This window comes from Girardinichthys multiradiatus, chromosome 10, assembly GCF_021462225.1.
Source record: "Girardinichthys multiradiatus isolate DD_20200921_A chromosome 10, DD_fGirMul_XY1, whole genome shotgun sequence".
In the NCBI taxonomy this organism is placed as follows: Eukaryota; Metazoa; Chordata; class Actinopteri; order Cyprinodontiformes; family Goodeidae; genus Girardinichthys; species Girardinichthys multiradiatus.
The window spans coordinates 10,206,059-10,225,465 of NC_061803.1; the positions used below are offsets into that span (position 1 = coordinate 10,206,059).

Here is a 19,407-nt window from a genome sequence, read left to right on the forward strand (position 1 = left end):
TCACCAAAGATATAAACATTCTCTAATAAACTTTTCTAATTGCATCCCTGTCTTCTCTTTGTGAGTCTTTCCAGGTTGAACTTTTAGTTAATACAATTATTTTTACCTTTGTATTCCTGTCACATGACTCTACTTTCATGAAAACCAAGTGTCAATTTAAAAGTTTAGTTTTAAGTCAAACAAAACTTGTCGCTGTGGAAACAGCCATTAGCAGCTGCATGGCAGACACCCACACAAACACATGATCAAATAAAGTAACTATCCTCCTCTCTTCTAGAGCAAACTCTAGACTGTACCACAATCACAGTCTAATGGACTATACTCTAGCTAATACATTGAACTCAATGAATTTGTCAAAAGACAGAGGCAGTTTAGAAAGGATGTTAGTGTTACTTTAAAAACAATATGAAGAAAATGTGACTTCCTAAACATTCTATAAAGTAAGGAAGCAGCTCAGACAAGTTCAAGGAGAAAGCATTCAAAACATCTACTCAGCATACCGAGAGCCAGCAAAACAACTCCTGTGTACAATATATTCTCAATTTAGAAGGTTTATCATATTTATTAAGGTGATAGAGTGCGTTATTAAAAGCAAAGTTGTATACTGTTAAAATTGGCAATCAGACACATTTTCCAAAAGAATTAGTGCCATTTGAAAGCATTTAAACCCCATTAACTTTTTAATATTTTGTCAAATCACATCCTCCAACTTCAGTGCATTCTTTTGGGATTTTATGTTCTCAAGTAGTGTATACTTGTGAAGTGGAATGAAAAGGATACATGATTTTCAAAATCTGAAAGGTGTGGCATGCATTTGTTAATCACCCAGAAAAAGTCAATACTTGAACCACCTTTCATTGAGATTATATCCAAGACTTATGGGAAAATATTCTGTGGGTTGATAAGACATGGTTTTTAAGGTGTGCGTTTGGTTACAAACAAACACAGCATTTTGAAACAGGAACATAATATTGACAGTAAGAAATGGTGGTAGTGTGATGATTAGGACATGCATGACATGAATGTTTGACCATTATTTAGTAATCTCAAGTTCAAGCACACTTTAATGTTCAGGAGAACAATGATCCAAAGCACCTCCAAAGCCCATATCTGAATAGCTCATGAAAAAATCCAGTCAAAGTCTGGATTACAATCCAATTAGGATGCTTTGGTAATAACTTTAAACAGGCTTTTCGTGCATGAAAACCATCCATTGAGGCTGAAATAAAACAATTCTTCAAAGAAGAGTGGGCAAAAATTCATACACAGAAGTTTAAAACAATCCTCCCCCTATTAACACAAACACTTGATGAAGGTTGTTGCAGTAACAACCAATCATTAAGCTTAGGGGACAATTACTTTTTTATGTATGATCAGATTGTTTTGGATAGCTTTTGTCCTTTTAATAAATATCATCATTTGAAAAGTGCAGTTTAAATAAACTTAGTTTATCTTTAATATTAAAATGTGTTAGATTTTCAGAAACATTTAGATGTGATAAAATTTACAACAGAAACAAAAATCTGTAAACAGGCTAAGACATTTGTGCAGCACTAGTAGAATTTCACATGACAGAACAGTCATTTATGAAGATTTTGTTCTTAAACCTGAACAGATTAACACAGAAAGCGCAGTGCAGTATAGTTATATTGAATGAATAAATAGTGTTTGAAAGTCTCGCACAAGCTGTTGCACTAAAGCACTGAACCAAGAAATAATTGGAGGAAGACAAAAATCAAGATTACAGCAGCGCAGTATTCTAATTTAGCTCTACTTGTGTTGTCATAGTTACTGGCCAGAGGGAAGGACGTTAGATCCAAGGGTAGCTGAAGCAGGAAGTGGACAGATAAGTTGTACTTGATCCGTGTTCCGTTTGACAGGTTTGCTGATCTCTGGTAGATGTTAGCTGGTGAGAGCTGATAAGCAGGTCAGTCATGGTGAGCTGGATGGAGAAGTTGGAACAGGACTGTTGTGGAATATGGTGAGTTTTCCAGGTGAATATTGCAGTTATGGTCTGAATAAGGAAGCAAATTTGAGGATCACAGGGAGGTTCTTACTAAGGTAAGATCCAGGTATATCTACTAAATTGGACAATCTGGCACCAATGTGGAGTCCTGCTGGTCTTCATAGGTTGTGAATTAGTTGGGACGACTGGAAACAGCTGAGTAAGCAGCACAGTAGGGTTAGTTACAGGCTACGGGAGAATCAGAGGAAAAGAAAAGAGAGAGGAAGGGAAAACAGCACAGAAAAACTATAATCTACCCCAGGGTCTTGACATGCACAATTTCAAAAGATTCAATTTTAGAAACAGAACTATTCTTACCTGTCACAATACCTAATGTTATTTTTTAACATCGACTCAACAAGAAAACACTATGCCCACAAAGAAACATGGCGGAGGGACCATCATCCTCTGGGCTTCCTTTTCTTCTAATTGAAATGAATTTTTTGTTTAAGCAGATGAAATTATGAGTAGCTCAAAATTACATTTTGGCAAGAAATCTTCAGATGTCAGACAGATAAAGATGGGGTTTGTATCACAGCATGACTATTAACACCGCAACACACATCCAGTTAACCCCAAAAATAATGACTTCACTGAGAGAAAACCTAATCTCATTACTGACTGAAGCTGCTTTAGGTTTAAAGCATTCAATCTTCCTCTGGTACAGTCTTTCAGCATGCTATGTTTATAAGGTTGTGATGACATCTCTTGTCCACAGCCCTCTTTAACTGAACCCATAAAATCTCTGTCCGATTTTGTTCAACAGTCTTGCTAGGAGCTTTCAGACCTTTAAAGTACCCACGCATATGGAACCAAGTTATTGCAGCTTTTTATTTTTTATATATTATTTCTATCCTATGAGAGCTGTTTTTGGTTGAACTGTGCAGGATATACAGGTCCTTCTCAAAATATTAGCATATTGTGATAAAGTTCATTATTTTCCATAATGTAATGATGAAAATGTAACATTCATATATTTTAGATTCATTGCACACTAACTGAAATATTTCAGGTCTTTTATTGTCTTAATACAGATGATTTTGGCATACAGCTCATGAAAACCCAAAATTCCTATCTCACAAAATTAGCATATTTCATCCGACCAAAAAAAGAAAAGTGTTTTTAATACAAAAAACGTCAACCTTCAAATAATCATGTACAGTTATGCACTCAATACTTGGTCGGGAATCCTTTTGCAGAAATGACTGCTTCAATGCGGCGTGGCATGGAGGCAATCAGCCTGTGGCACTGCTGAGGTCTTATGGAGGCCCAGGATGCTTCGATAGCGGCCTTTAGCTCATCCAGAGTGTTGGGTCTTGAGTCTCTCAACGTTCTCTTCACAATATCCCACAGATTCTCTATGGGGTTCAGGTCAGGAGAGTTGGCAGGCCAATTGAGCACAGTGATACCATGGTCAGTAAACCATTTACCAGTGGTTTTGGCACTGTGAGCAGGTGCCAGGTCGTGCTGAAAAATGAAATCTTCATCTCCATAAAGCTTTTCAGCAGATGGAAGCATGAAGTGCTCCAAAATCTCCTGATAGCTAGCTGCATTGACCCTGCCCTTGATAAAACACAGTGGACCAACACCAGCAGCTGACACGGCACCCCAGACCATCACTGACTGTGGGTACTTGACACTGGACTTCTGGCATTTCCTTCTCCCCAGTCTTCCTCCAGACTCTGGCACCTTGATTTCCGAATGACATGCAGAATTTGCTTTTATCCGAAAAAAGTACTTTGGACCACTGAGCAACAGTCCAGTGCTGCTTCTCTGTAGCCCAGGTCAGGCGCTTCTGCCGCTGTTTCTGGTTCAAAAGTGGCTTGACCTGGGGAATGCGGCACCTGTAGCCCATTTCCTGCACACACCTGTGCACGGTGGTTCCGGATGTTTCTACTCCAGACTCAGTCCACTGCTTCCGCAGGTCCCCCAAGGTCTGGAATCGGCCCTTCTCCACAATCTTCCTCAGGGTCCGGTCACCTCTTCTCGTTGTGCAGCGTTTTCTGCCACACTTTTTCCTTCCCACAGACTTCCCACTGAGGTGCCTTGATACAGCACTCTGGGAACAGCCTATTCGTTCAGAAATTTCTTTCTGTGTCTTACCCTCTTGCTTGAGGGTGTCAATAGTGGCCTTCTGGACAGCAGTCAGGTCGGCAGTCTTACCCATGATTGGGGTTTTGAGTGATGAACCAGGCTGGGAGTTTTAAAGGCCTCAGGAATCTTTTGCAGGTGTTTAGAGTTAACTCGTTGATTCAGATGATTAGGTTCATAGCTCGTTTAGAGACCCTTTTAATGATATGCTAATTTTGTGAGATAGGAATTTTGGGTTTTCATGAGCTGTATGCCAAAATCATCCGTATTAAGACAATAAAAGACCTGAAATATTTCAGTTAGTGTGCAATGAATCTAAAATATATGAATGTTAAATTTTCATCATGACATTATGGGAAATAATGAACTTTATCACAATATGCTAATATTTTGAGAAGGACCTGTATGTCACATTAGAGGTGGAAAAGTTCTGAGATTGTTTAATTTCTTTAAATTGCACAAACCTTGTATTTCAACAGGGGCATGTACTCTTTCAGATCTACTCTGCATATTATATATCATATTATTTTGCTCTTGGTATGAAAACGTGGAATTTTCCAACCACCTCAAAAGTAGAAACACATGAATAGAGATGTTAAAGTAAAAGATCAAAGCAAAGCTCTTTTCCCGTGGTTTGCAGGTTGTTTGTCCCATCATGGTTTTCCAAAACCATTTTAAAAATCTTTCAGATATCTCTAGGGCTGTGTTGCATCCTGGATAGAAAACAGTAACATTAGACTGTGATCACTTTCACATAACTTACTGTCATAACAGAAAAACTGAACTTTACACAAAGGACTGTCAAGGACTAGATTTTAAATCAAGAATGCCTTCCTTCATAAGTTACATACTTTGCTTTTTAAAATCATAATGTGTTTATGGCTTTAGTTGAAATAGTTTACTTAATTAACTTTGTCTGTACAGTGCCTTAACATTTTTAACATCTGCTCATTTGTTTACCTTCAGAGTATTTTGTTCTCCTTAATTATGATGGTTGTTTAAAAAAATATTTCTTGCCTTACTGACTGAAAAACATCTTCAAAGCATCACTTTCCCATTAACATACTTGACTGTGTGGGACGTGCAAGAAATAAATATCAAAACTCAGTTTCTCTCTAATCTGATCACACAGTTATATAAAAAAAAAAAATAAAATAAATAAGCATTTTTAAATCTTTTTCAGCTTACCTGTTATAAAGTGGTGGTTTCTTACAGGACCAACATGCAAACAGGAGCGTGGGAGCCGCATGGTGAGTTGAATTTCTTTTTTAATAATAATAATAGAACTGGTAAACCTACACAGAGTAAACACACAGGCGATGGGACGGACATGACACAAACAGACAAACAGCATCTAACACATGAACAAAACTGAAATAAAAAAAACAGAAGCATCAATGAAACTCAGAAACCCCCTCAGATCATGACATTACCAAGATTTTCACAGCAAGTCTTCAAGAGTCAATGAATCTCTTCTTGAAAGTTGACCAATCAATGTTTGTTTTACCCATTTGTCGCATTGTTATCCTTCTAAATGGCCTTGGTAGTCCTTCAAAAACCTTTGGAAAAAGGAAGAAAATCGCATCTAAGAGAGCTTGGGCAGCTTTGCACAAAAGTGTTTAGAAGCACATAAAATGGAAACAATATTTATAAAAAAAATCTGATGCAACCACACAAGGTGAAAAGAGTCACTGCAAAGCCACCAACTGGTTCAGTAATGCCCATTATATAGGTAGTTATATTGCAATATGGCAAAACCTGATTTCAAACACAGGAAAAATTCATTGTCATGCATGAAGCGGTAAAAACTAAAATTATTAAAAATGCATTAAAATTCAGATAATATGGTTGATTTATGTGCATCTCCCTTTTAATTTTAGGTTTAATATTCAAATAAATAGAGACTCGCCAAGAGAGAGAGAGTGAGAGTGGGAAGCGGCTGCAGCAGCGACAACAGCTGGGTTAAAGAGTCAGTCACACATCCACATGCACCTGTAGAATAGGGATATTGCCTGAGCTCTGAACAAAGGGGGTTTATTCTTCTCTCCAAGTTCGCCTCGGAGTTACAGACACTTTTTTAAAACGATGGCAGCAGCCTCGACAAACTCGGGACAGGGTTCCTCCAAAATTACTCCCGAAGTGCTGCAGGAGATGCTTCAGTTCTACAACCTGAGCCGCCGGGAGTTCATCAACACTTACAACATCCAGCCGCTCGTCTACATCCCCGAGCTGCCGTACAGCGCCAAGACCACCTTCGTCATCATGTATGTGGTGATCTTCGTCCTGGCTCTGGCTGGAAACAGTCTGGTCATCTACATAGTTTTAAAGAAGCGGGCGATCCAGACAGCCACGGATATCTTCATCTGCTCCCTGGCAGTCAGCGACCTCCTCATCACTTTCTTTTGCATACCTTTCACTTTGTTGCAAAACATCTCGTCTGAATGGTTTGGAGGTAAGTGTCGGTTTTAAGTGACTTGCATTTTGCACTGTTTAGAAAATAAGTCATAAAGTGTGTTTCTCGAGGAAATGAAGATACATTTCAGGTGGTTGTGTGCCTCCGCAGTGGAAAATAAATTTCACCAGTTTTCTTGAACGTGTGAATAAATAAACAGTTAGGGCGAAGAGGCGGTTCTTGCATTGATGCCGCCCAAGACCAGCCCCTCGTTCCACAACTTCTGAAATACAAACACATTTCAGTAAATTAGAATACCACCAAAAAGTTATATTTGTGAAAATAATAAACATCATATATGTTCATACCACACTGAGTGGTTTATTTTAAGCATTTATTTCTGTAAAATTTGAATATCAAGGTTAGGTTATGGCCTACACATGGTAAGACCACCTGGGGGTAAGCAATAAAAGGTCATTGCTAAAGCAGCTGGAGCATCCCATAGTGCCACATCCAAACATGTTAACGGACTCTTGAGTTTTAGAAAAGCTGTACAAGCAATGGGGATAACCCGTCCTCGACTGGATTGTGGCACAAAGCTCATTCAAGAAGAGGGGAAATTAACAAGGCATGGAGTGCAGCTGGAGTGACTGCTTCAATAGCCACCATACACAGACATATCCAGGAGATTAGCAGTCACAGTTCGTGTTATGCCACTTGTTAGCCAGAGATGTCAAAAATGTCTTACCTGCACTAAGGACAAGAAGGATTGCAGTATTGCTTGGTGGTACAAAGTTTTCAGATTAAAGTACATATTGCATTTCAAGTGGAAATGAAGGTCCTAGAGTCTAGAGGAAGAGTGGAGAGACAACGAATCCAAGTCACTTTAGGTCCAGTGTGAAGTGTCCACAGCTAGTGATGATTTGGTGCGCCATGTCATCTGCTGGCGTTGGACCACTGTTTTTATCAAGTCCAAAGTCAGAGCAGACGTCAGGAATGTTTAGAGCACTTCACATTTCCCTCTGGTGACAAGCTTTATGGAGATACTGATTTAATTTTCCTTGAACTTGGCTTCTGACCATACTGCCAAAAGTACCAATACTTACTTTAATGACCATGGTAACGCTGTGCTTGATTGGAAGGCAAATTTGTCCGTATGTTCAAGAGGAAGATGAGATACATGCCACACTGCATTGATGGAGGAATTCATCTAAAAGTAGCCTCAATCAAGAGCTCAGTGACAATAATGTACAGTTCATGTGCAGTCATTTTCAATAAATTAGAATATGTGTTCAAATGAAACTCCCTTTTAGATTAAATGTAGCTTTTGAAAATAACAACCTTAGGTATACTTAAGTCCACATTTCTGTATTAAACATGTTTTTATTGGTCGGGTATAATATTTTAATCTTAAAAGTTGTGTTTTCATTAGCTGTAAGCGGAAAATCATCATAATTAACATAAATAAACGCTTGAAAACATCAGTCTGTGAGTAATAGAAATGTGGGTTGCAAGAGTTGCAGAAATAAATTATTATTTTTTTAATAATCAAATTTATTAATGTCAGCCTTTCAGTAGGCTGACATTTCTGTCTAAATCCTTATTTTGGGTCTTCTGTCATACAATTTTTCAGGAAATCATTAAAATGAACAGAAATAAAATGCCTGAATAACTGTGTGGATTGAATCACAGAAAAAACATTTATTTACCATGCACATAGGCAACTGTCAGGCCACAAGCCATGTTATTCATTCAACCCTTTACTGCCTGAGTTTATTTACAAATATGATAGATAGATAGATAGATAGATAGATAGATAGATAGATAGATAGATAGATAGATAGATAGATAGATAGATAGATAGATAGATAGATAGATAGATAGATAGATTGATTGATTGATTGATTGATTGATTGATTGATTGATTGATAGATAGATAGATAGATAGATAGATAGATAGATAGATAGATAGATAGATAGATAGATAGATTGATTGATTGATTGATTGATTGATTGATTGATTGATTGATTGATTGATTGATTGATTGATTGAATGCTTCCATCATGATTAGTGGATGTTTAGACTATGCATCAGCAGGCACTAATTGTATCAAACGCCACCTTGGCTTTATGCTACTTTACGGTGAAGTCGCAACCCTAGTCAGTTTTTAACCATGGGGTTAAAAAAGCCACTGAATACAAAGAACTGCTTCAGATGCTGTATGATTAGAGCCACTAACTCAGTGTATGATTCAGAAAATACTTCAAAGTAAACTATGTTGTCCACCATGTAAACGTAACAATGACGCCTTCAAGGCATGAATCCTTATGGAAAAATCTAAGCCACAGCTGGAGCCAATACACCAGAATAATAAATAATCCCTTGAGTCTTCCTTAAAGGTGAACGACAGAAAATGGTGAAACAAGGGGCATACCAGTTTAAATCAGAAGCCTGTGAGAATATGAGAACTAAACTACCTCTGGCTGTAACGGCCCAGCTGATCAAATGTTTGCCCCACAAAATAATAAGATCCAATTAACACACTTTTACAAACTGGGCCTCAATCCTGCTTCTTTTTAAAACTGGACTAATGGAAATGGGGCTACTCATGCACTTTCAGATTGTATGGACAGTTTATTATATCTAAAACAACTATAAAAATTATTTTAATTTTTCTGTACATATAGTGCCTTACAAAAGCATTCAAACCCATATCATATTATTTCCACAAACAGACCCACAAAACAGTTTATAATTGTGAAGTGGATTGAAGTTTGTCAGACAACATTAGCAAACAAACGTAATGTAGACCAAGGAACACGGAAGACAGGCCAGGGATAAACCTGTGCAGAAGTTTAAAGCAGGGTTAAGATATAAAACCATTTAACGCGTCCTGAAGATCTCACAGAGCTCGGTTTAATCTATCATCTGTAAATGGAAAGGACCCACAAGGTCATCCACCCGAACTGGCAAGCTGGGCAAACAGAGCATTAATTTGATAAGCAGTCAAGAGATCAATATCTAAATCTGGAGGAGCTGCAGCGATCCACAGCATGGGTGGGAGACAGGTCAACAGGAAAATTAGTTCTGCACCCCACCAATCTGACCTTTATGGATCAGTGGCAAGAAGAAGGCAATTTTGGACAGAAATAAAGTCCTGTTTGCTTTTTGCAGCACACATGTGGAAGAAGGTACTCTGGTTAGATGAGACCAAAATTGAACTTTGTGGCCTACATGCAAAATACTCTGGGTGATGGAACGCTACACTGAAGTTCACCCTGAACACACCTTTCCACAGTTTAACACAGTGATGGCAGCATCATGCAGTAAAAATTCGTAAGGAGGGCCAGGGAAGCTGATCAGAGTTGATAGGAAGATGGATGGAGCTCAAAATATGCAAATCCTGAAAGACAACTTGTTAGAGCGTGGGCAGGAGGTTGAGCTTCCAGCAGGAACATCACCCCTAAACATCAGCTACAACAAAATGGTTTAGATCAAAGCATATTCATGTGATGACTACACATCTAAATCTTGAAATTAATGCTCACTGATGCTGTTTATTCAGTCTGACTGAACTTGAGCTATTTTATAAGGACAAATCTGTAAAACTGCCAAACTGTAGATGTGCAAAACTGATGTGAACAAAGGCCAAAAGACAAGGCAATTTTACAAAGAAAAGACTCAGATATAAAAACTGTATATCATTTTCTTTACACTTCAAAATTATGTGGTAAAATTATCTCAGAGTTAATGAGGGCATATGTCACATGAAAAACAGTTTTTACACGCACAGACAAGATCTTTTTTCTTTATTTAGGTAAATACACCAGTGCAATTAATTCACCAGTCAGCCAAGCTGACCAAGGTTTAGCTGCTTTCAAGATTTTAAAAATAGTGCATAGAGCTCTGACTGAATTGGACCTAAAATATGTGGTTTACATCCACCTCTACATCAGTTTGAAAAATTAAACTTGTTAGAATTAAATTAAATGTTTCTCTGAGTATGTTGTGGTGGTTTAACATATTTTGTTGGATTTTTAAAGGCAAACACATTTAATCAAGATTTCATGTTGGGGTCAACTTGAGCTGTGGTGACATCAGCAAATGACAGTCTTCTTCCTTGTCCATTCACTCTTTAAACAAGGTTGCACTAAGCAAATATGTACTGAATGATATTAAAGTTTTTCGTTTTTATACTATGACTTATAAGGCCTTATTGTGTGCACTTATTTTTATTTACAGCTTCTTAAACTGTTCAGAGAGCTGATCTCATCCTTTCTGAATCAGTGCTAGTTATATGCTTTATATAAGGAAAATATTGTGTTTTCAGCAGTAATTTTCAGCAATAATACAGCAAGCAGCCGTCCTTGAATGTACTGCAGCAGGACCGTGGACATTTCGATGAGGTGAACCTCAGCCTCAGTTTAAAATCTTCTGAGGCATTTAACAGGTTTTTTTTAAGTATTGCGATGTATTTGAAGAAAACCATTCCCACAACATGATAGTGCCAGCACCATGTTTCACCATGGGGATGGTGTGTTAAGTTTGATGTGCCGTCTTGCATTACACAAAGTTTTTCATGTGTCGGTCAAAAAGCTGAATTGGGGTCTCATCTGATCAAAGAACTTAATTCCATGTTAGCCTGGCATGGCTACTTACAATGTCCTAAATCAATGGTTCTTAATACTGGTCCTCAAGGCCAACTGTCCTTAATGTTTTTGATGCATCTTTGCTCCAGTACACCTGAGACAAATTATTGCATTACCTCCTTAACCTGCCATTAAGTGCTACAGAACTTGTTAGTCACCCATTTATTTAAGTCAGGTGTGTGTCAGCAGGAAAAAGCACCTAAAACATGCAGGAAAATTGGACCTGAGTTGATCTCTTGTTTTGGGTCTCCTTCCTTTGCTGGTTAAAAGCTTTACACTGGTAAAATAATTGTGTGTTTAACAGTGTGACCAACAAAGAGGCAGCTAGCAGAAGTCATGCAGCGAATCACATTAAGACCACAGAGAGCTGAAAGCAGCTGTCTTTTCCCATAAAAAGTTCAGGGGGCATCAGGATAAAGTCTATACTTCGTTATCCGTGAAATCTGTCCACTCACTGTGCTGTCTAGCCAGAGATGGTTGCCATGCCTCCTCAAGCTGTGGGGAGAAATGACGGGGTTGCTGTTGTTTCCTGTCACAGACCCCGCATCCTTACTGTTCTTTATTAACGTCTGCTGCTTTTATGGACCTTATACGTTTCGCCCTTCTTTCCTTTTGCTCCAGGGGTTCTCGTTTGCAAGACGGTCCCTTTTGTGCAGACCACAGCCATAGTGACCGGCATCCTCACAATGACCTGCATCGCCATTGAAAGATACCAGGGCATTGTCTTCCCTCTGAAAATGAGGCATCAGTACTCATCCAGACGAGCATACAAGATGTTAGGTATTACATTTCACTTGAAATTTCACTTATTTGTGTTGGTTACCTTTAATACACCTCTGTTTGCTCCTTTGTGAACTATGTAGGATTTTCAACATGTTGCACACACAGTCTCATATAATTTTCAGAGTTAGAGCTTTTATCTTCAAGAAAAATGAATGAAACAAAACACATCAACCTGAGCTGGAAGATTCTGAAGTGAAAATAACATTTCTTAGAAGTATGTTTTGTTTTGTTTGATGCACTTTTAACATGAACAGAAGAGACAATCAAAGGAATAATGCAATAATAGGTTAGGGAAGCTGACATTATTGGAACAAAGATCAAAGAAATATTAGGTAATCTGCCTGACAGCTTGTGAATTAAGTTTTGACATTTATATGGAACCAGCTGTATTTTCAATCATTTGGCAAAGGAAGAGCTGCTTCTTTGCATAACATTGTTCTTATTTTTTTTTGCGTGACTCCTACAGGGCTTGTATGGATTGCCTCGGTGATTGTGGGTTCACCGATGCTATTTGTGCAACAACTAGAGGTAAGTGGCCTTCATAGCACCCCACTGCTAAACAACATTCTATACAGGTCCTTCTCAAAATATTAGCATATTGTGATAAAGTTCATTATTTTCCATAATGTCATGATGAAAATTTAACATTCATATAGTTTAAATTCATTGCACACTAACTGAAATATTTCAGGTCTTTTATTGTCTTAATACGGGTGATTTTGGAGTCTGGAGGAAGACTGGGGGAGAAGGAAATGCCAAAATGCCAGAAGTCCAGTGTCAAGTACCCACAGTCAGTGATGGTCTGGGGTGCCGTGTCAGCTGCTGGTGTTGGTCCACTGTGTTTTATCAAGGGCAGGGTCAATGCAGCTAGCTATCAGGAGATTTTGGAGCACTTTATGCTTCCATCTGCTGAAAAACTTTATGGAGATGAAGATTTCATTTTTCAGCACGACCTGGCACCTGCTCACAGTGCCAAAACCACTGGTAAATGGTTTACTGACCATGGTATCACTGTGCTCAATTGGCCTGCCAACTCTCCTGACCTGAACCCCATAGAGAATCTGTGGGATATTGTGAAGAGAACGTTGAGAGACTCAAGACCCAACACTCTGGATGAGCTAAAGGCCGCTATCGAAGAATCCTGGGCCTCCATTAGACCTCAGCAGTGCCACAGGTTGATTGCCTCCATGCCACGCCGCATTGAAGCAGTCATTTCTGCAAAAGGATTCCCGACCAAGTATTGAGTGCATAACTGTACATGATTATTTGAAGGTTGACGTTTTTTGTATTAAAAACACTTTTCTTTTATTGGTCGGATGAAATATGCTAATTTTGTGAGATAGGAATTTTGAGTTTTCATGAGCTGTATGCCAAAATCATCTGTATTAAGACAATAAAAGACCTGAAATATTTCAGTTAGTGTGCAATGAATCTAAAATATATGAATGTTAAATTTTCATCATGACATGGAAAATAATGAACTTTATCACAATATGCTAATATTTTGAGAAGGACCTGTAGCTTCTCTTAGCTGTGACTATACTGGATAATTGCATTCTTTAAGAAGGTCTTATATGTCTTTGTCAAGCAAGCAATTTATTTAGAAGAGAATTTAATAACTGTAGTCAGTAAAAGTGATTATCTGCATCGGCATCTCCATCTGCTCACACCAACTGTCCTGAGTGCAAAAAAACCTTTTAGTATATGTGCAAACATTAAGAACTAAGACGTTTTTCTTCTGATTGGAATGGCATCTCTCGAAACATAATAAAAAAAAAATGTAAACAGACTATCAGTTTTGATTAGGGTGATAGCAAAGACGCCTTCCAACATCAAAGATAAATTGAGAAAATAGCTGTGGGAACATTGTGGTCAGCAGTTATGGGAAGAGTTTGATTGCTAAACTGTCAATAAGAGATTTTTCATTGATTATTGAGAAGATACAAATAATTTTTGACATGCACAATTTAATAAAAAATGAATAAAAACAGACGTTATTGAAAAATAATGAAATATTAATTATTAATTGTACATACACTTAATAAAAACATACCACAGACCTTTTTGTCTCGCTGTCTGGCATTAAATCGGACTAGTCCAAGCAGCCTCCAGCCATCACGCTGCCACCACCATGTTTGACTGTCTGTATGATGTTCTGCTGTGTTAGATGTAATAAGAAACACACCTTCCAAAGTGTTTTAGTTTTGTCTTGTCTGCCCACTAAACATTTTCCGAAAAGTCTTGGGATCATCAAGGTTAGAAAGACCTTAGTTTTCTTATTGGATGCTGGTTTTTTTTCTTTTTTTTATTGTTGAGCCAGGAACACTGACTTTAACTCAGGCAAGTGAGGTTTGTTATTCTTTAAATGTTTTTCTGGTCTCTTTTGTGACATCCTGGATTTTCTTGCGGATTATCCTTCATTATCTTGTGAATATTGTCTTTCACTGTGGTTCACTGCAGCACAAAGCCTTAGAAATGGTTTTGTGATCCTCTCTAGACTGATATCAATGACTGTGTTTCTCACCTGACCTTGAATTTCTTTAGATAAGTTGATGTGTTGTTTTTTGTAAATCTTTTAGCCTACTTCATGTAGTCAGGTAGGTTCTATTTAAGTGTTTTCTTGATTCTACAGTAATAATCAGGCCTTGTTGTGGCTGGTGTTGACCTCAGCTTTCCCCAAAAATGGCTAATTACACTTATTTCACCATGTACTAGAGGGGTAATTACTTTTTGTCTTAGGGGCAGGTTGGTTTGAAGAGCTCTTTTCTTAATAAATTAAATAATAATTTGAAAACTGCTTATTGAGTATTCTTTGTCTGGTATTAAAGTTAGTTTGATGACCTAAAACATTAAATACCAAATGTAGAATAAAAATAAAGGTAAATAGTTTTTTACAGAAATGTGGTTAATGATTCAACTATTAAAATGAATTGGTTTAAATTGTGGGAAATGATGCTGCTTGAGTTTGTCTTTTACTTCAAACTAAAGTGCTAAAACTTTCTGAAAATAAATACTCTTGTCAAACTTGTTTTACAGAAAGTTATGGTATGAAAGATAAGTGAGATCTCAGTAATAAGACAATTAAAATCTTTTAGCCATTCATATCTTGATGTTTTGGTTGAGGGCAAGTAAATGCTTATAGAGCATTTTCCAAATTTTTCACCTTCTGACCCACAAAATCACACTGGCAGGATGTTTAATCCCAGGGTTTGCTGGTTGAAGCACACAAACATTGCTTTGGTGATTTCTGGAGATTATTTAACGATATAGTATATAAACGTTCATGCACTATACTGAGGTCCTTACCTGTACTTTTCTAACGTTGATAAAACACTCCAGCACAAAATATGCAAAGCACCAGTAAATTAAAAACCTTCCTTTTAGTTTAACTTCATTGCAATAGTCTGGTACAACTTGCTTGCAAATCATTCGTATCCCCTGCTCAAATCTTCTATAAGACCCTGATGTGCTCAAACTCTTTCTGTTCGGACAGTTGAGTGTTTGTGATGGACTGGTGAACTGTCCAGGGTGTACCCCACTACAATGGTACTGCTGGAGATAGGAACCAGCTCCCCACTACCCTGAAAGCTAGGATAAGCTAGTGTACACAATAGATGGATTAATGGATGTTCGGACAGTTTTTCATCTAACAAAAAAGCTATTTTTTCACCTTAAAAACTTGGACTTGAGCTTGAATTTCTTTTCAGTCAGTTTACACTCACTGAGAATTTCTCAAGTGGATGTCGGAGATTGCAGCTCAACCAAGCCAAAAAGAACGCTTCACATATATAGAGCAACGTTATCCTCATGCTGAAATGGACATGTCAGCTGTGCCCAGAGAAGTTGGCAACACAATTTCTAAAGTTTAACAAAAGCACTTAAAGAAATTGTCACTGGGACAGGCTCTGAAATGCAATAACCTTAAAAACAACAATGGTTCTGTAAGTCTCTTGCTGGGTGGTGCTGCTCATGGCTGAAAATTGCTTTGTGACTTCTTTTATAGTGAAGACAAAAAGGTTGCGCTGAGTTCATTTCATTGACATGCACTGCTTGAATTTATATGATTCCTTACTCTTTGCTATACCTTACAAAAATATTCATAGTGCACACTTTTTCACGTTTTGTCACTTTACAACAAACCTTAGTGTATTATGTATGATAGACCAATATAAAGAAGTGTATGTTTTTTCTCCAAATACAAATCTGAAGAGTGCCATTCATTAATCATTATCCTCCTTGATTCTGATACACCTAAATAAAAAGAAGTGCTGCCAGTGACATATAAATTATTAAATCCAAGCTATCAGTTTTAGCTCCCTTTTTAGTTGTTGAGCCTCAGTGATGTTTTTGTTCCACATCCCTAGGTGAAGTATGACTTTCTGTACGATCACTACCATGTGTGCTGTCAGGAGAGTTGGACGTCTGTGACTTACAGGCAGGCGTACACCACCTTCATCATGGTGGCTTTGTTTCTACTTCCTCTGGCAGCTATGCTGTTCCTCTACACACGCATTGCTATTGAGCTGTGGATTCGCAAGAGGGTTGGCGATGTTTCGGTCCTCAACACCATGAACCACAGGGAGATTGGTAAGATCTCCAGGTGGGTACCACACCACGGGGTACTTCAATTAACACGATATTTAGTGAAATTTACAACCTGTGAGTACACTTTAGCTTTAGCCATACTGAGATAGGATCACAGTTTTCATCTGCTAGATCAGTCTGCAACCTGCAAGCTCTAAAGCTGCAACTGTCTCACTTAGTACATTAAATAATGCCCTCTTTTTTTGTTTTATTCTTTTGTTCTGTGTCGCCATGAAAAAACCTGGTCCAGTGCTGACCCACCTGGTAAATTTGGTCTAGAACCGCCACTGGTTAACAGTAATGATGAGCATACGGATGTTCTGAGAGAACGTTTTGTGCATAAAATGCTATTATTTTAAGTTAGCAATAGAAACTTCTTTTGCATGTTGTTTGTAACTCCCCTACTTTTTAAGCGTTTTTTTATTTTTATTTACAATAGATGCAGTACATAGCGATGAGTATTAGTTTTTACCAAGACGGTCAATAATAATGACAACTTGTCACTGATGCTCACCATGCAGACATTGATTTTAAAAAGCTTTTATTGAGAGGACCAAAATGAATAAAGAATAGGAGAATGTAGGTGCTGAGACTTTAATGGATTTCTTCAACATAATACTCCTTTGACTTTGACCTCCTTATCTTCTCTTTAGTGAAAATGAGGTGACCTCTGTTTTCTATGTGGACATACCTCCACTGGCCTTCAAACACTAATGAGGATTATACAATACAATAATGTCTTATTATTAAATATTTGACTAATATGAGTTTTAAATGAATCACAACGCTTGACAAATACTAGAAGAATCTAAATAGGAAAGTCCACATGTTCTTCTTTCACCACAGCTAAGGTTCTGCAGAGTAGAAGCGGTAAAAGTATGTGTGTCGCTGGCTGTTGGTGCACTTTTATTAAAAAATAAGAACAGCATGTGCTTTTCCTGCCATACAACTGTTTACTCTTATATGATAATTTGTCATTTTACAGGAAAAAGAAAAGAGCAGTTAAAATGATGGTCACGATTGTCTTGCTTTTCACCATTTGCTGGGCGCCTTTCCACACAGTCCACATGCTATTTGAGTACAGTAAGTATAGTTTGATGCACTTCTTACAGTGAAACGCATTAGCATTTCTTAAATGCCTTAAGGTTAAATAACAAAGTTTACCTTAGTAAATAGAGACAGCGGTTTTCAAATGATGATGGTATTTATTAGGGGAAAAAGCTATCCAACACAACCAAGTCCTATTTAAAAGCCCCTGAACCTATAACTGACTGGCAACAACAACTTAAATCAAGTGTTCCTTCAATAAGTCTTTGACAACGCTGTGGAGGAATTTTTGGCTGCTCATTGGAGGGTTTTCTAGTGTGAACTGACTGTTTGAGGTCATGCAAAGCATCACAATCAGAGTCCAGACTTTGACTAAGCCACTCCAAAATAATGTTTTTATCTCTTATTTATTAAGCCATTTAGGGATGGACTTACTGGTGCTCTTCATATCTTTGTCTTGCTGTATAACACAAGTGTGCTTGTGTCACAAACTGATAACTTCCAGAATTTTCAAGTTGAGACAATTATTCATTGTTATACAATTACAGCAAGTCCTTTATGTCCTGCAGTAGCAAAGGAGCCCAAACCCACTACACAACCACCACTGTGTTTTTACTATCAGTATAATATTCTGCTCTAAAATGCAGTTTTACATCAGATGTAATGGGACCTCATCTTTCAAAATGTTCCTCATTTGTTCCATCAGTCTACTGAATATTTTCCCAATACCTTGGGGATCATCAAGATGTTTTGGGGAAAATGTGTTTTGTGTCCTTCTGTATGAGTTGTCATTGTGCTCTTGGAGTAATTATGGTTGTTCCCACTCCCGGGAAAGTTCGCCTGTGCTCCATTTGTGGATGACAGCTCTCACTGTCCCAAAGCCTTAGAAATGGAGGTGAAATTAAATAATTTTTAAATGGTACGTGAGCTGATTTTGCAATTCAAAGTTCAGATCTGGAATGTTCTGATCACTAGAGGTGTTAAATCCCCTATTTCTATTTTTATATTTCATCTCTTTTAAGATGGCAGACATTTGTATTAATTGCCTTTGCTCTTATTAGCCAATAACTCAACTAATAAGTCAGAACTTAAAATAAACTTAATGAAAGTCTCTGTGCAACAATTAAATGTAAATTAACTTGCTTGTCTGTATGTAATTTTCTAGATGATCTGGAGAAGAAGTATGACGGTGTCACCCTGAACATGATCATCGCCATTGTTCAGGCCATCGGGTTCTTTAACAGTTTTAACAATCCAATTGTTTATGCCTTCATGAACGAAAACTTCAAGAAGAGCTGCATCTCCACCCTCTCATACTGCCTCCGTAAACCGAACCACCAGGGTGCTGCCACGGTGCCTCCGAGATTGAGTGTTCAGTTCATCAAACCCCAAAGCAGAGAAGCCTTCATGAATGCAGACGGAGGCAACAGTTCGGAGCAGCGCTCTGCAGACAACAGTGCTTCATGCTCATCGCACAGAGAGAGCTCCCTGGGAATTATTGGAGAGAAAATTTCAACCATCTAAACTGAGTTCCCTCCGAACAGCTCCTCTCAAATCAAATAAGATGTTAAGATGCTTTCACTTTGGGAATCTGCTGTTTTTAATCATCTGCTGCCAGAGGATAACAGCAGCTTTGAGAGTGTGACAAATACAAGAACTCAAGGCTCCACTGCTTTTCTGCAGTGCTTAAAGCAGTCAGGAGAACAGCAGGAAGAATATCAGGGTTTATTAAATAGAACGAAGGAATTTTAATGTAAATAGACACAGCAACAGAAACAGTGCTGAGACACTGAGATAACAGTTTGTGATCGAAATTGAGAATTCACTTGTTCTTTAAATGGAATCTAAAACTTCA

The 19,407-nt window shown here is 37.9% G+C and overlaps 1 protein-coding gene across 3 annotated transcripts; it reads left to right on the forward strand.

The window, feature by feature from the left end:
- Positions 1-1,849: 1,849 nt before the first annotated feature.
- qrfprb (pyroglutamylated RFamide peptide receptor b) lies at positions 1,850-19,407 on the forward strand. Of its 3 annotated transcripts, XM_047377592.1 has the most exons (9): positions 1,850-1,981; positions 5,280-5,346; positions 5,977-6,065; positions 6,148-6,548; positions 11,760-11,918; positions 12,388-12,449; positions 16,286-16,521; positions 17,491-17,588; positions 18,718-19,407. In XM_047377592.1, the coding sequence occupies exons 4-9, from the start codon at positions 6,182-6,184 to the stop codon at positions 19,074-19,076; spliced, it is 1,281 nt and encodes a 426-aa protein (XP_047233548.1). In that variant the 5' UTR covers positions 1,850-1,981; positions 5,280-5,346; positions 5,977-6,065; positions 6,148-6,181; the 3' UTR covers positions 19,077-19,407. The 3 variants fall into 3 exon arrangements, with proteins under 3 accessions (XP_047233548.1, XP_047233549.1, XP_047233551.1); XM_047377593.1 differs by having other exon boundaries at positions 1,886-1,981; positions 5,312-5,346; positions 5,977-6,548; XM_047377595.1 differs by lacking the exons at positions 1,850-1,981; positions 5,280-5,346 and having other exon boundaries at positions 5,420-6,548.